The 17,552-nt window shown below is 39.4% G+C and overlaps 1 protein-coding gene across 4 annotated transcripts in view; it reads left to right on the forward strand.

Annotated features, from left to right (window-relative positions):
• LOC139450742 (H(+)/Cl(-) exchange transporter 4-like) overlaps positions 1–17,139 on the forward strand; it is an 85,916-nt gene extending 68,777 nt beyond the window's left edge. For 3 of the 4 annotated variants that reach the window (XM_071232562.1, XM_071232560.1, XM_071232563.1), the window contains 10 exons: positions 394–479; positions 2,045–2,169; positions 3,286–3,400; positions 3,926–4,021; positions 4,709–4,732; positions 10,480–10,538; positions 10,870–10,977; positions 11,552–11,670; positions 12,917–13,011; positions 13,535–17,139. In XM_071232562.1, the coding sequence (XP_071088663.1) occupies positions 394–479; positions 2,045–2,169; positions 3,286–3,400; positions 3,926–4,021; positions 4,709–4,732; positions 10,480–10,538; positions 10,870–10,977; positions 11,552–11,670; positions 12,917–13,011; positions 13,535–13,625 (918 nt within the window). In that variant the 3' untranslated portion in view covers positions 13,626–17,139. The remainder of the gene's footprint in view (positions 1–393; positions 480–2,044; positions 2,170–3,285; positions 3,401–3,925; positions 4,022–4,708; positions 4,733–10,479; positions 10,539–10,869; positions 10,978–11,551; positions 11,671–12,916; positions 13,012–13,534) is intronic. The other variant, XM_071232561.1, reaches the window with a different exon arrangement.
• Positions 17,140–17,552: the final 413 nt, after the last annotated feature.

Consider the following 17,552-nt stretch of genomic DNA (forward strand, 5'->3'; position numbering starts at 1 on the left):
ACAACCTGGTCACTATCGGGATGCGATCTCAACAACCCGGTCACTAGCGGAATGCGATCTCAACAACCCGGTCACAAGCGGGATGCGATCTCAACAACCCGGTCACTAGCGGAATGCGATCTCAACAACCCGGTCACTAGGGGGATGTGATCTCAGCACCTGGGACTTGCTAGCCTGGCAATTTTGACTGCTTGCCCACTCCACTCCGCAAAACCGAATACAATCTCATTAAAGATCAGATCTGTGTGCTTGTTACTGCTACCCACAGGTCTGAGGACATCCCATGACAGTGTTACCTTGGATTTTACAAGATGACGACTAACCAGTCAGACAGTAGCTTCTTTAGGGTGTAATGGTAAATAGTTCTACATTGTTGACATATTCTACTTTCAGGTTCCGTGTGGTCTCTTCATCCCCAGCATGGCAGTTGGTGCAATCATGGGGCGTCTTATCGGCATTGGTGTGGAACAGCTGGTCCTGTAAGTCAGCTAGATTTGCTTACACTTATAGGAAACAGCCTACCTTCAGAATAATTGTACAATGTGTGGAGCCCATTTTCTGGTGTTCCCCGAAAACTGAAAACGGTAGAAATCCATTCTCACTCACAAAGTGATTTGTTGGAACAGGCCCTTTGTCAATGAAAATTTCCATACCATTTGGTGTATGTGTTTTTTATCCCCAAAATATTTTGCCATTAGTGATGCTTCTCTTAGTCAGATCTTTAGTCAGATCATGCTGCCGTAGTTGATGTTGAATATGAAAGGTTCTTGCATGGTTTAGGCTCAGAATAGTACAACTCTCAGCTATGACTTGGCTTATCCTATTGCCACCTGTTGGGATATCAAGGTCTGTGGCATCCCATGTTTGTCTCCCCATGGGGACCTTTGGGAAGAGACAGCCTCTGTGATCTAGTGGTAGAGCGTCTGCTCTGAGAGCAGAAGGTGCCGGCTGCGTCATACCAGAAGTCGTTAAAAGATGGTACTTGTTGTTACCCTGTCTGGCGCTTGTCATTAAGGGGCTAAAACAAGGACTGGTCGGCTGGGGGTCAGTATACTGTGTCTGAGTGGGGTATCCGTGTTAAACTGGGGGATGGTATCTCAGTGGGCTAGCCCTATAAATCAGCATCTATACATCTAGTACAGGCAGCCACACACACTCACACACACATGTGGGCATGCATATCGCGACATAATTGCAATAAGCTTGGGCATGACAATAAACCCCATTTCACCTCACCTCTGGGAAGATCAGGCCCAATGCTTATCTCACAGTTTGGTGCAGAGTAGGTCCTTTGTAGCCCTTATCAGCCAACTAAGATGAGGATTGTGTGGTTACATTCTTTCTCCAGTGCATGAATCTGTGCTCATGTCTTCAGTCGCTGCTTTTCCTGGTCCAGACTTGATTATTTACAGGCTGCCAGGATATAGCTTGAACATGGCTGACATTAGAGTTAACACCATTTCTGGTGTTCCCTGCCGTGATGTTGCTGGAATATTGCTAAAAGTGGCGTAAAACCATACCCACTCACTCACTCTTTTACTAATAACCAGTCTCTATACTATGTGTAACAGTATATCCTCAGAGCTAACCAAGACTTGCAGAGAATTGCAGCGATTTTCAGAGTTGTGTCCCTTATGTATGCTAGAAACGACCATGAGTTTGAATCTTGATTTCTAGGTTTGTCAGCACCATTCCAATTCTTGTTTGTTTCCCCAAAGTGGTAGATGTCTAAGACCTGCATCACGTCAGGCTTTCCTTCCACATCAAGCTGACACGCTGTGATGTAACTGAAATAGTGTTAAAAGTGGCGTGAAACCAAACACACGCATCGACTCGGTCACTGAACCCTTTTGTGAATTCTGGGTCAGAACAGACATCAAGTACCTCAGACTTGGACTCTATGGGCTGGCTGATTGTGTAGCATCATACCCCAATGCCATGGATTGTTGCCCATGTAACCAGTAACCAGTTTGACTGACAAAGACTGAGACACTCAATGATTTGAATTAATCACCGCTCATATTTGTAACTCTTGTCTCATCAGAACTAACCAAGACAGCCCGATTTTTGCGAACATGTGTGACTCGGAGCAGACGTGCACTGTGACGCCCGGACTGTACGCCATGGTGGGTGCTGCTGCGGCCCTGGGGGGCGTCACCAGGATGACAGGTCAGTTGTCTCCCCTTTGTGAGGACGCTTTCAACTGGGTGCAAAATCAGCATTAACTGAAACAGCTTGTAGAATGTAGAAGAAGTTTTGCCTTTATTGATTTGTATTGATGTAAAGGAATAGCTGCCACTGAATGGCCTCAAGTTACAGAAGTATTCGAGTTACTTTTAAATTTGTCTAAATGTTGCATGTTGGCTGGATTGAAATGATCTGATGTATAAGGGAAATAGAAAAAATACATTATGCTGCCAAGATTCATTGTGAAACAATTCAGCCAAACCAATGTTTTAGGCTGTTCTAAGGAATCCTTAAACTATGATTAACACTAAGCAACATACATGTTGCCCAGATAATGTGTTGTTAAGTTGGTGTGACACCTGACTGTAGACATGCACCTGAATTCATGCAAAGTGATCACTAAGACTTATTACATTTCTAAAATTCATTGCTTAAAAATGTATTTCTTGCCTCTTTGAAAATCTATTTCATCTGACTTTGGGCACCCTGGTGTAAGAAGTGTAAAATTTTCCAATGAAGCTGAAATTCTGTACTTTGTCAATCCTACTTGATAGCTAAGGCATTGCTACAGTAAACTACGGTTATGAAGAACTCAAAAGGACAACTATATATACCTTTTAGGTCGGGGGTATATAGTTATACCAAGGTTCCGTCCGTCCGTCCATCCGTCCGAAAACTTTGTCCGCACGATTTCTCTTAAACTATTCTTCTCAATCTTATACCTATAGTCTGTGTCATATGGAGGGGTGCAGTCAAAAGAAAACATTGCTTTTATTAATTTTCCATTTTTTAAAGAATTTTTCAAACCCTGACCCTATCCTAGCTATTTAATTTGAAACTACTGACACACTAGGTTGGTCGGGGGTAATAGTGAGCCACCCTCACTTTTGCCCTTGTTTTAGTTTGTAATAACCGTAGTTCGTTATCAGCATATTTACAGCATATATACAACAAATGGCCGGTACTGAAAAATAAGTTGGTTATATCAGTCAGTTTTTTGTTATAAGCATGTTCGTTATAAACGTGGTTTACTGTGATTTTTTAGATTAAGCATCATTAAACCCAACGCCCTCCTCATAGATCCTGTTTATGTTCCAGTGTCCCTGGTTGTCATCATGTTTGAGTTGACCGGTGGTCTGCAGTACATTGTGCCCATCATGGCCGCCGCCATCACCAGCAAGTGGGTCGGAGATGCTCTGGGCAAAGAGGGGATGTATCCTTGCCTCGCAATAAAAAAAGTTATTCCATGCCATTTGATTGGCTAACCAAGCTGTTATGTTTGGTGTTTGTTTCATTACACCAAAAACATCTCGGCCACACCCACTGAAACAACTACTGTTTCCTGATTGGCTTATTTATAGAATGTGTGGAACTGCAGTGTTTCTGTGTTAATGATTAAATAAGCAGCCTGGGAAGCCACTGTTGTTTACATATTTATGTATAAGAATTGACGTCAATATGTTTTTGTATTTATGGAGTACACAATAAGCATTTACATAGTGTGCACACAGTTTTTTTTCATTAATGACTACATAAATGCAAAAACTGTTGAAGTCAATTGTTAATTAACCCACACAAATCCAGCGTCGATAGTATGTTGTCTGATTTGGTCAAAAAAAGAATATATAAAATGAAGGTTATTCTATTCCCAGTGTAATAATAATGTATAAGTTTTCGGAATCACAATTCTTTGTTAGGGAATAATGGCCTTTTATTTCTATGAACCTTAACTTGCAAGTTATGATGCTCATATTCGGCTGAACGGCTACCCCTACTTGGACAGTAAAGAGGAATTCACACATACAACAATAGCAGCTGATGTCATGAGACCCAGGTAGGTACAACTGTGCATTGTGGGTAGCGTGTCACAGACATGGCCGTAATCAGCTGCCTTGTACGGGGGCTAGCCGGGGCCCCATGGTCATGTCAGAAATCAAAATAACCACTAGAATTCTAGTTCTTTTATACCATGTGTATACATGTGATCGTTTTTCTGAATTTGTTTTTATCAGTGGAGATGTACATTTATCTGTAATCAATTTTGATGGGGCTTTTACCTGGAATCACTGTTGATGATATACATTGTATTTACCTGTAATCAATTTTCATGGATTTTACCTGGAAACGCTTTTGATATATTTATCTGTAATCAACTTTGATAGTATTTTACCTTGGATAAGTGTTGATGATTTATTTTCCTGTAGTAACAAATGATGCTATTTTTCACATCAATAAATGTAGATGGCATTTGTTTCAGTTTAAATTAATCATTATATTTTTGCTTCTATTCAGTGTAGATGGTTAATTTTACTTTAAGCAATGTAGATATTAACTTTACCTCCAGTAAATGTAGATGGTAAATCTACCTGTAGTAAAAGGAGAAAGTAAATTCACCTGAAATCAATGTAGATGTCAAATTTAGAAGTCTAACATTCAAGTGATTGTATTCAAGACAGCAATGTGTAGTGTGAGTATAATAAGGAAACGCAACTAACACCTGCTACTTTCCTCCATGCCGCAGATACTGGCGCTATGGGCTGGGAGTGTGAGTGACACACACTTTGTTGGAGTGTGGTGTTGTGCTATACATCCCTTTGTTTGTTTTGTGTCACCCTTGATTTCCTAGCATATTACTAGTCTGTGAAGTGTTGTGTATGACGATACTTTCAGCCACGACTCCCTGACTCCCTGACCAGTAGAGCTGTTACAGTCTGTGAAGTATTGTGTATGACGATACTTTGTACCTGACTCCCTGACCAGTAGAACTGTTACCATCTGTGAAGTGTTGGTGTATGACAATACTTTGTACCTGACTCCCTGACCAGTAGAACTGTTACAATCTGTGAAGTGTTGGTGTATGACAATACTTTGTACCTGACTCCCTGACCAGTAGAACTGTTACCATCTGTGAAGTGTTGTGTATGACAATACTTTGTACCTGACTCCCTGACCAGTAGAACTGTTACAGTCTGTGAAGTGTTGGTGTATGACGATACTTTGTACCTGACTCCCTGACCAGTAGAACTGTTACCATCTGTGAAGTGTTGTGTATGACGATACTTTGTACCTGACTCCCTGACCAGTAGAACTGTTACCATCTGTGAAGTGTTAGTGTATGACGATACTTTGTACCTGACTCCCTGACCAGTAGAACTGTTACAATCTGTGAAGTGTTGGTGTATGACAATACTTTGTACCTGACTCCCTGACCAGTAGAACTGTTACAGTCTGTGAAGTGTTGGTGTATGACAATACTTTGTACCTGACTCCCTGACCAGTAGAACTGTTACAGTCTGTGAAGTGTTGTGTATGACGATACTTTGTACCTGACTCCCTGACCAGTAGAGCTGTTACAGTCTGTGAAGTGTTGTGTATGACGATACTTTGTACCTGACTCCCTGACCAGTAGAGCTGTTACAGTCTGTGAAGTGTTGTGTATGACGATACTTTGTACCTGACTCCCTGACCAGTAGAACTGTTACCATCTGTGAAGTGTTAGTGTATGACAATACTTTGTACCTGACTCCCTGACCAGTAGAACTGTTACCATCTGTGAAGTGTTGTGTATGACGATACTTTGTACCTGACTCCCTGACCAGTAGAACTGTTACCATCTGTGAAGTGTTAGTGTATGACAATACTTTGTACCTGACTCCCTGACCAGTAGAACTGTTACAATCTGTGAAGTGTTGGTGTATGACAATACTTTGTACCTGACTCCCTGACCAGTAGAACTGTTACAGTCTGTGAAGTGTTGGTGTATGACAATACTTTGTACCTGACTCCCTGACCAGTAGAACTGTTACAGTCTGTGAAGTGTTGCGTATGACGATACTTTGTACCTGACTCCCTGACCAGTAGAGCTGTTACAGTCTGTGAAGTGTTGTGTATGACGATACTTTGTACCTGACTCCCTGACCAGTAGAGCTGTTACAGTCTGTGAAGTGTTGTGTATGACGATACTTTGTACCTGACTCCCTGACCAGTAGAGCTGTTACAGTCTGTGAAGTGTTGTGTATGACAATACTTTGTGCCACGACTCCCTGACCAGTAGAGCTGTTACAACCTGTGAAGTGTTGGTGTATGACGATACTTTGTGCCACAGCTACCTGACCAGTATAGCTGTTACCATCTGTGAAGTATTGGTACTGTATGCCGTGACAATACTAGCATCATATTGTGTGGTCTCGGAATGGCATGGTATGACTAAAATGAGGATCCGTGATGACGGTGTGGCTTGGCAGAGTGAGTACCATGGTACCCAGACAGAGGGACGTGGTGTGGCTGTGACATTGTTGACTGAAACATTAATAACCTTCCGCTCTGGCCTGAAGAGTTTGATCCGAGTACAAATCATTTCTTGATGACATGGATTGATACTGTCACCCTTTACCACCAGTCTGCCTGTAGGAGTCCTGTCTGACAATAGTCGGCCATCTTGATGCAGCAGTAATACTGCTGAATCATCTCCCAAATAATAACATGTATTAGCAGACATCTTTACTAACCAGTTGGCAGTGTCAGCTAAAACCATTTAACCTAAAATGTATTGGCGTGTTATAGTGAGAAATTGATAAAATCATTCTTTCGGTGATTTCTCTAAGACTACAGAATCATTACTGTCATTGCTGTCTTTATGAGTATTGGGCGGTCGGGTAGCATAGTGGTTAAAGCGTTCGCTCGTCACGCCGAAGACCCGGGTTCGATTCCCGACATGGGTACAATGTGTGAAGCCCATTTCTGGTGTCCCCCACCATGATATTGCTGGAACTTTGCTGAAAGCAGCATAAAACCATACTCACTCACTCACTCACTCACTTCATGAGTATCATTATACCGTAGTCGATGTGTGGATAATTATTTCAGGGTTAGGAATAGCCAGTTGTCTGATGGCTTGTCCAAGAGTGGAAGGAGTACTTGAGTTTTCCTACAAAGTCTTATCATATATGCAACTAGTCAGAAACAAGCTGTAGTTGGATATAATTCATGGTGTCTGCCCTCACATGTCACATGTCTTCCTCACTGATATAATTCAAGTCCCAGTCTCCAGGTTTGTGGTGAAGTCTGATGTCTCAATAGTGATCACAAACTTGACCTGTTTGCAAATCTGAGTTTTTATTCAAATGCTTTTGGTTTGTTTGTTGTTTCACACCACACTCAACAATATTCCACTTACAGTAAAGTATGTTTATAACGAACACGCTTATAACGAACTGACGGATATAACAAACTGATTTTTTGGTCCCGACGATTTGCTATTGTTATGCTGTATATATGCTTATAACGAACTACGGTTATAACAAACTAAAGTTAGTGGTCCCTTCGAGTTTGTTAAAACCGTAGTTTACTGTATATAACAGTGGTCGTCATTAATGTTTGGACCAGACATTTTGGTGATCATGACATGCATTAACCAAGTCAGCTGTTCAGCCACCAGAACCTCTTACGACAAGTGTGATATGCTGAAGCCCAGTACTAACACAGGCCTTCACTGGTTTGGGATAATGCTGACAGATGCGTGAAGCTACATTCACCTACTTGGACGTGTTGAATAGATATATCCATCCGATTTTCTCAGTGGAGGTCATACAGTTGGTGTGTGCACCATGGACCTCCTGGACCCGTGAAGATCCGGGGTAGAATCGGTCTTCAGCAACCCATACTTGCCGTAAAAGGCGACTATGCTTGTCGTTAAAGGCAACTAATGGGATCGGGTGGTCAGGCTCACTGACTTGGTTGATGCATGTCATCAATCCCAATTGCGTGGGTCGATGCTCATGACGTCAATCGCTGGATTGTCTGGTCCAGACTCGATTATTTACAGACGGCCGTCATATAGCTGGAATATTGCTGAGTGCGGCATTAAACAACAGACCAACCAACCAACCATGGACCTCCTTATTCAAAACAATCTTAGCTCTACTACTGTGTTAGTCTATAATGTTAGAGAATGGGAGTTATTATCATCTTAGATCAAAGGTCACTTTAGTAGGCCTGGATCCCATTTCACAAGGCAATCTTTGCACTAAGACAATAATGCCCATACTTTAGACTTATGACAGTTGTAGAATTAAGATGATCGTAACTCCCATACTTTCACATAGACTTACAACAGTCGTATCGCTTAGATGATCATAACTCCCATACTTTAACATAGACTTATGACAGATGAGCGCTACATTCGCTTAATGGAAAAGGGACCTAGACCTATTTGCCAGATGTGCAAAGGCTTGGTGTCCCTTGCCTTGATATGGCAGGAATAGTGCTAAACCCATACACCTCACTCACTCACTCACTCCACATCAGTCCCTGTCACTCGTACATTTCGGTGTTGTCTCCCTTGATGCTTGTGTCTGCACATTAGTGTCAAGTAGTCGGTACTTATCATTTCAGGATTGTTGCTCATCGTATTTTCAATCTTTTATCAGCCTTTGCTATTATGATTCTTTAGACTGTGTGGATGTTGTGCGTTTGATACAAGGTTGTTATCTATGTATGTTCTACACAAATGACCGTTTTGACCTAGAATTGCTCAACTTACAGTAAAACCTGATGTGATGTGCAGGTCTTTTCCTAAAGATGTCCGTCCTTAATAACTAGTCAGCAGTGTCATGTATAAAATATGTGTAGGCCTCTGATCCATAGTGGGTTCTCAGATCTATGGCAGATTCCACAAATAGGGTAGATATTGGCGCATTCTCGGATCTGTGGCAGCTTATCATATATTAGCAATAATTGGCAAATTCTATAGCTATGCTATGGTGTCCAGCTCCATCGTTTTCGACTGATTGCTGTGTCTATCGGTAATACACGTTAAACTTGCATGAAATTATCTCAAGCATGACGTCATAACTATTGAACTAAATTGTCCATTCACGGATAGAGATCATTGCACACATGGCGTCATATAACAATGAGAATCTGTGACAGATCTGAGAATCCACCACGGAGTCCCGCCATTGATCCGAGTCCTACATATATGACGGAGGTCACTCAGGTCAGGTATACTAATGTAGGAAAACCTTGTGTTGAAGATGTGATTGGCTTAACATTGCTTCTTACTAATGACAAATAATATTGCAGCATGCTTGAGTGCGTGCTCTAAGTTTGAAACATATTACCCTGTCCGTGTGCAGACAAATTACATTCTCAGCTTCTTTGAAAGTATACAACTTAATATTAGTGTTCCAAATTAAGAGGTTCCTACAGTCTCTGTTGTTATAGTCTTTGAATTTAGCGTCCCCTAATGTGTCATTGATCATAAGGTTTAATATTGATATATATACTTAAAAGTATCACTATATATCAATTAATAACAATAAAGTTATTCTACATGTGTATAGATAAGGTATACCTATGTAGACCTGCAATTAATCAATTTAATGCTATTGTAAACATGGCTGATCCATTATGTTAATAATAGAATTTTCATTGTCCATCCTATGCATGGTAATCTTATAAATGTTACGTGGCAGTGAATTATTTATTAAGTATTGATATTCATAAAATAGTATCGATACAGCATCAACATTTACAGATTGCATAGATATCGCAATATTTGATGACATCCGCTATATGTTACCATGATTACCCATTATCAGATTATGAAAGAGAAAATACTTTTGTTCTATTGGCCTATGGCTTTGCAGTATTGAACTAATCATCATCAAGAAAGAAAACGTAGTAAATGTCAATTCTCAGAAGAAACTTTACTTTTGTTTGTGTTGTTGTGAGGAACATCATCTGTTTGTGATGTCATGAACAATGGAAGACATATTGATTTGTTCTAAACAATTCTGTATTATGATGCCATTGTTCTGTGACCAATCAGCTGTAGGAATCTGTAAAATGAACCTGTTCCAATATCAGAATATTATTTCCCTTTGATCATAAAAACCTTTTATGAATTATAACCCTCATGATCCTTTTAGATAAAGTATTCTAATTTGGAAATATGTCCTTTCTGATTGGTCAATCAGAGGTATCAAATCACAATAACCACCTCTGACTGAAACCTCTTGTTAAAACATTTGAAATCGATCACTAAATCACTTTGTTCCATAGTTAAATAAGATTTATCTAATCTACAGTAAGACTACCTCAAATTTCAAAACACAGTAGGTATATCTCCATTTTGTTTCCATGGAAATGTGAAATTGTGTGTTCTCCAATCACATCTTCAATTCATCTGACATGTGAAAGTTTTTCTCTGAAGAAGAATGTATCGCTGCCATGTGTATCATAATATGGTGGGATGAAAGCATGTGTATTTATGTTTTGCCATTCTTGCAGAAGGAATGATCCCCCGTTGTGCGCCATTACACAAGACACCATGACGGTGGATGAAGTTGGTGAGTTGTGTTCTTCTTTGTTTTTCCATCTTGTGGAGATACCAGAGCTTGTCCATCCAACCTCTAAAATATGATGATGATGATGATGATGATGATGATGATGATGTTGATGATGGTAACGACGATATGATCCAACCCCCAAAGATGATGATGATGATGGTGGTGGTGGTTGAAGAAGACGAAGGCGATGAATAAAGTTGACGATTATGATGATGACAATGACGACGATGATGATAGTGTTGATGATGTCGACGACGAATATGATGATGATGATTGGTGATGATTGATGATGGGAACAATGTATTGTGATATATACTGTCTTATCTTTCAGAGCATGTTTTGCGGAATACAGAACACAACGGTTTCCCTGTGGTGGTGTCTAGGGAATCCCAGTACCTGGTAGGCTTCGTCCTCCGTCGAGATCTCAACCTGGCCATCAGTAAGTCCAACATACAACTGCCAGATGTGTTTGATGCACTATAGGGACACAGCTTAGAGACCACTCAGGCTCTACCTCGCCCCTTTTTGGTCTAGTGGATAAAGTGTTGCACAGAGAACTGAAGGTCGATGGGTCGAACCTCGTCCACATCATGCAAGCTGTTGAAAGATTTTCTTGTTGTTTCCCTGCCTGGTGCTCAGCAGGGACTGGTAGGCTCAGAGTCTTTATGCTGTGTCTGAATGGGGTATTCATGTTAAAACTGCAGCATGGTATCTCAGTGTGCAAGCACTATAGAATCCTGACAACTACGAGCAGACAAACAGACAGATGGACAGACGGACGGACACACACACACATACGCACATCGCTTTATATGTTCAGTAATCTGGAACTTGACGTTAAACACCATTTCACCTCACCTACAAACATTGTGAATTTTGTGTTATCTCATTTTCATGTGTGTTCTCTTATATCTAGAAAGCAGTAACCCTTCTGTATTGTCAGATTTGGGAGGACTGTTTTGTTGCCATGTGGAACTCATTACAGTAGGTCATGTTCACCTGTGATGTTTCAGCGAACGCCAGGAAAAACACGGAGGGGGTTGTGAGTAACTCCATGGTGTACTTCACCGGCCATGTCCCTGCCAACCCTCACGGCCCTGCGCCGCTCAAACTGAGGAAAATACTGGATATGGTAAAAATTGTTCCCACCCTTCACATTAGGGACCGGCCATCTGTTACAGGGAGGGATGGAAGAGGTTTTTGGTGCAATAACGTACTGAAAACAATGACCCTCCCCTAGTGCTTGTTATATTTTTGGATGACCCTCCCTATGTCCTTGTACATTTTTTTCATGACCTCCCTGAAAACACAAAATGCAAAAGTTCTAAATATATGATTGTGAAATATCCATTTTTCATGACCCTCCCCAAATATGTGTGTATTTATTTATGACCCTCCCCATATTATTTGGTGACCCTCCCCTGATTCCTTCTGACAAACCCACCTTATTATAAATGACCGGTCCCTTAGTTTCCCCTTGCTGTGCATTCTGGTCTTAATTCATGAAGACCCGTTAAAAAAAATATGCTTTGTTGTCATGTCTGTTTTCAAAACTGACTTGATAGGGAGGGTGAATGTAATTTTTACAATTTCTTTTATATCTTTTGAAGCTAAGTGTCTATATAAAAATATGACCGGTAAAAATCTAGGTCCCCAGCAACCTATTCCTGTTGTAAGAATCGACTCAATGGATCGGATGGTAGGGTTCAGCGACCTGTGTGATGGCAGTCTTCGCATCTTATTTGTGTGGATCATGATGTCGAAGGATTGTCTGGTCCGGCCTTGATGTTTACAGTCTGCCCTTATATAGCTTGAATATTGCCGAGATCGTTGATCGGCAGAGAGAAACAAACCAAGGAAACTTAATGTATCGTGTAACTTATTCGAGTGACGTCCCATTTGGTTCAAAGTATGAGGAGATAAACCCAAAGCCATGGTGACCGCAGTTAGGTCCATTACCTGAAAATGTGACACAATGACATTGTGTTTGCAAAAAGTTGAAATCTGTTACAGAAGTGAAATGTGAATGAAAATGTCATTACTTAACTTATTACTTGCTTAAAATAAAAAAAAGGCATTGGGACAATTTTTATGGGCAGGTAGATCATGAGAACAAGAAATTTGATTTTCATGAAAGAGGCCTGTGAAGCAAGATACTATTACTTCCTTAACTTATTATGGATAGTTGACAATGAAGAGGACTTCTGTTGAAAATCTGGAGATTTTTATAGTATAATGACAACCAAAATACAGGATTTATGGGAATGATGTAAAAGAGGTAGTATGCTTAGAATTGTATTGTAAAGTATTGTTTGATTTTGCATTTTGAGTTTTCTTTTTCAAATGAATTTGAAATTTGATGTAATTTGCTCCTTCAGGCGCCAGTGACTATTACAGACCAGACTCCAATGGAGACAGTTGTTGAGATGTTCCGGAAGCTGGGTCTCCGACAAACACTCGTTACACATAATGGGTAGGATTATCTAACTTAATTTAACTTTGAAACATTGAACTGCTCTTATTCATGTTGTGTTTACCTTTTTAGACTACTGTGATATAGCTTGAAAATTGTTTGAATATTGTTTGAATATAGCTTGAATATTGCTTGAATATAGTTGGAATATGACTGAAATATTGCTGGAATACTGCTGGAATATGGCTGGAATACTGCTTGAATACTGCTTGAATACTGCTGGAATATTGCTGGAATTGCTAGTCTCAAGCAAGTAGCATTTGTTTCCTGCCCAATTCTACAGCTGATGAATATTTCTGCATGAAACGATTATCTTTCCAGACTATGATTGCTATTGTTGTTTGGGGGATTTGCAAACACATTTACAGTAACAACTTGAGCTACCATAATGAATCAAACAAAAGGAGAGGGGAGACCTATGTGTGTGAGGTAAACATATTCTAGTTAACATGCCATTCATGAGTCACCTTGGTAAACATTTGTTGTTATGTATAAAGATAATATTGTCTGTTTTTCTTTGCAGTCGTTTATTGGGAATAATAACTAAGAAGGATGTGCTTCGTCATATCGCTCAGCTGGAGAACCAAGACCCAGAATCTATTCTCTTCAACTAAGTTTGGCAGAGTCTCCCCTTCATATCAAACTGTGAATGCATTATATGACAACCACAAGTGGCTGTTTGGGTTTTTGTGTTGCTTGTTAAGATGATGTGACCATAACCTCTCTGAAACGGTTCAGTGTGACCTTTATGATGAAATGAGGAGGAATTTATGAATGGAAGTCAGATCTGATTCACTTGTCAACATCACAAGGAGTCTCATATGGCTGAAACAAAAATGTTCATCCCTTGAGAAAGTGCTAATAAGATGTGGGTGAGATCTTCATCATTTTTGTTTGCAAAGCCAAGTCATAATTTACATTGAAATCTTCCTGAGTTTTGTCAAGGTCTGCTCTTGTGGCAAACGTTGCATATTAAGACGTGCTTGCAGGAATTTGCGTGTGTTGCAAGTCTTTTACACAAGTGTATTCCGTTGTTCGATGCTCAGATGCATTGGTGGCGTTCCTATTGTTTTTCACAGGATATCAGATGTTCATTTTCTTCACAGATTTCCGAGTGTACATGTGATATGTATGTATGGTGTTTTCTAGAGTGTGTTTGGTGTTATAGTTAACAGTCAACAGGAAAATAGGGATATGATTTCCTATTTCTGGTAAGGACAGTTACAACCTGGCTTCAGTTTGAAGAAATACTTTTCCTAACTGCAAAGAATTCACATCAAGATTAACATACCTAAGAAGGCTCCTCAGGAAGTACAGAACAGGAAGTTGTCTGCTCAACAGGAAGCTGCCTGCTTCACAGCAAACCCGAATCATCAGGGATCTCAAACGAGCCCATTCAGTTGGGCGTTTGTCAGCAATCATCAGTGACAGCACTTACTGCAGTTTATGGTTCATTTGATGACCTTAGATGTCTGATCCTGACCTTGTCATGGAAAACTTATAATCTCTAATAACTGTTGATCCTTGACAGTAGTTGTACAAATTAAACTGATCTTGTTTGTATATGACCGGAGACCTATATCAAACCCTCAAATTGATGAATATGTTGAATGAATTCTGAACATTTCCTTAACCATGTTAATATATACATCAGTACTGATCGATGATATGACTGATGTTGTAGTGTTTGTTGTTTAACGATTAGCCGATCATGTTTGTTCTTACACCATTAACAATGAGTCTTAGGTATCATATTCACCAGTTATGTATTTATTATTGACATAACCAACCTTGAGACAACTACGAGATAACTATGAGCACAGCCACCTACAGACAATGTGACTTCTTCAGGAGTTTGTTTTTTGTTGCATGTCTCATGAAAAGATTTGAAATATTTATTTTGCTGGAAAGGATAGGATGCATCTGTATAGTCATTACCATCATCAAATGATCAAACAAGTCTGTCATCAAAGAATATTATCAAAGTTAGTACAGGTTTGATGAGACAGTTCTTCAGACACAAACACACAATTGTTTAAGCGTTTCTCGCCATGCCAAAGGCCCGAGTGGGATTCCTAATTTCATTTCTCGGATCTCCCCGTTGCTGCAATATTGCTAGGAGTTTTGTAAAGCCATACTCACTGACTCTTAAGATGTCTTTTGGTATCATCAGGTTTGTTTTGGGCAGTCTTGTTAAACGATGACAACAGCAATTCTATTGTTTCAGTAGGGTTAGGGTAGCTAAGTGGTCAGGGTTGCCACAACTTCATCCTGGGTTTGCTTCCGAAAGAGGTACATTGTGATGCCTTTTTAGAAATATACTGTAGGCAGCTGTGAACATGCACAGCAGAAAACAAACAAAAAGCCTTAATCAAATCAAAGGATAATATGTTTTTGGGCATAAGAGGACATTAATCATTTATAACCATTTTAGTAAGAGGTTAGATTACCATACAATTTGCACAAATAATGAATGACATGCTTCAATATGATGACTTGTAAGGTCATCTGATCCACAGGCAATGGTTTAGGCGACGTGAAAAAGGGAAATGTTTCACAGGCATCGGTTTGTCACAAAGACTCGCAGGTCGGATTTTTCATTTCTATTTTTTAAAGTTAATGTTTCGTTCCAGGATCACACATTCAATATGTTCAGTAAGACTTCACTTTCCTTATTCTCTTTCAGCTGAGAAAATAAATAATATTTTGACTTTCTAATTCTAATTCTAATTAAATTAGTAAAAGGATACCTTCCCCTGTTGACAAAAACTACATGCCCAAGAAACATAAAACTATTTCCATGCCGTCTAACCTACTACTAATCATGAATATTCCGGGGTATATCAAAATATACAGACTCAGACCTTATAATACTCAGACTTTTTCAACTTCAGACACCAAGGCAAGAAAGATGAAATATGGTATTAAGTTCTTCAGGGTTTGGTATTTATGGAGATTCATAGTATAGTTATTTTGCCATTTTCAGTGTACATTTTCTTTCTGTGAATATAAAAAACTCTCCTGAGTTAGTTTGTAACAGTGTTAATCACTTAGTGTAGATGTAAGCCTGGCTAGGTGAATATGACATGTATTCACTGTGAAGAATGTACCATGATGTTAATATTCAGTATTACATGTTGTTGTGTTTTGAACATATATATATATTTACAACTAGGATTGCACTGCTCACTGCGTCATCCCGGTATGTTTTTCCCCTGGATACCATGCTTGAATGGCTGAAAGTGTTAATATATTAACTAGATTAGATTATTTTGAGATTGTTGGTATATGGCGTGGAGACTTACTTTATGTTTTCATGTGGTAGACAGTTTTGTTTTGTTGGTGATATTATCCGAATCCTTAACAGATTCATATCAGAATGAACCCAAAATGGAAAAAGCTAAACTGAGACAATATTTGTTAAATAACCAGAAAACTGAATTATTATCTGTATATAATGAAATTATATAATTTGAAATGAATACATGCTGTTCAATCGACTGAGCACCTCAGCTAATTAACAGTCACAGATTATATTGACAGATGGAGAAATATTCTGGATAATAAAATTTACAAGCATTTTGCTGTGCTAAAATTTGAAACAGTGCAAAAATACTTCTGAGTTATTCTCAAAGGGGAGATAACAGTGGTAATGTGTGTCAATTTTCCCTGAAAGAATATGGCAACACAGTTATTCACAACACTGTTGATAAGATTTATTATAGCTTGATCTTCAGCATAAAAACATCAGGGATTTATCTTGACCTGCTCAGAGGCCAATATTTCAGGCCAATTTAACTGCAGATTCCCAAATTTCACTATTTCACTGATAACCAATAAAGATGGCGTTAATGTTAAAATACCTCTGAATTTTAGAAAATAAAACTGGAAAATGTCTGTTTTGAACAAAATAACGACATTTCTTCCGAAATGCCATGGCATTTAGTTTGGAAGTCTTGATAAATCCCTGGCCAAAGCACTCATACCTCAAACACACCCACACAAAAATATACACACACACACATTCACACTTGACTATCAAATTATTAGTCTCTAATGATAATCAAATATATAGTAATATATAATCTCATATAGACCTGCCTACCTATCTCAGTGTACAGGGTTATTGTGTCGCTGATGAATTGCACTTGTTCCAATTTCCATGGTTGCCATGGATACAGGTAGCGGTTTCCATGTGTAATAACATTGTACAGATGACACCTTGTTTGTGTATATGGTATTGTATTTATTGGTCATGAGTTCTGAAGATATGTATCTTTGGCATTATCTTTAAAAAGCTTTTTTCGCTACTTCCCACCACAGCTAGTTTGGCAACGTTCTACAAAAACAGATTAAGCCAAGCATCTAGATTTTCCCTCAGCAGAAGTTTGTCTGCCTTTGACTTCTGTAAACTATATGCCTGAATGCTCATGGGTTTCATCACAATTGGAAACGTCTGAGATCTGCATCACTTCGGGCTTTCCTCCTGCATTAAACTGATGTGCCGTGATATAATTGGAATACTGTTCAAGCGGCGTTTA

The sequence above is a fragment of the Haliotis cracherodii genome, unplaced genomic scaffold (genome assembly GCF_022045235.1).
Source record: "Haliotis cracherodii isolate W230 unplaced genomic scaffold, xgHalCrac1.p SCAF_8, whole genome shotgun sequence".
Classification (NCBI taxonomy): domain Eukaryota; kingdom Metazoa; phylum Mollusca; class Gastropoda; order Lepetellida; family Haliotidae; genus Haliotis; species Haliotis cracherodii.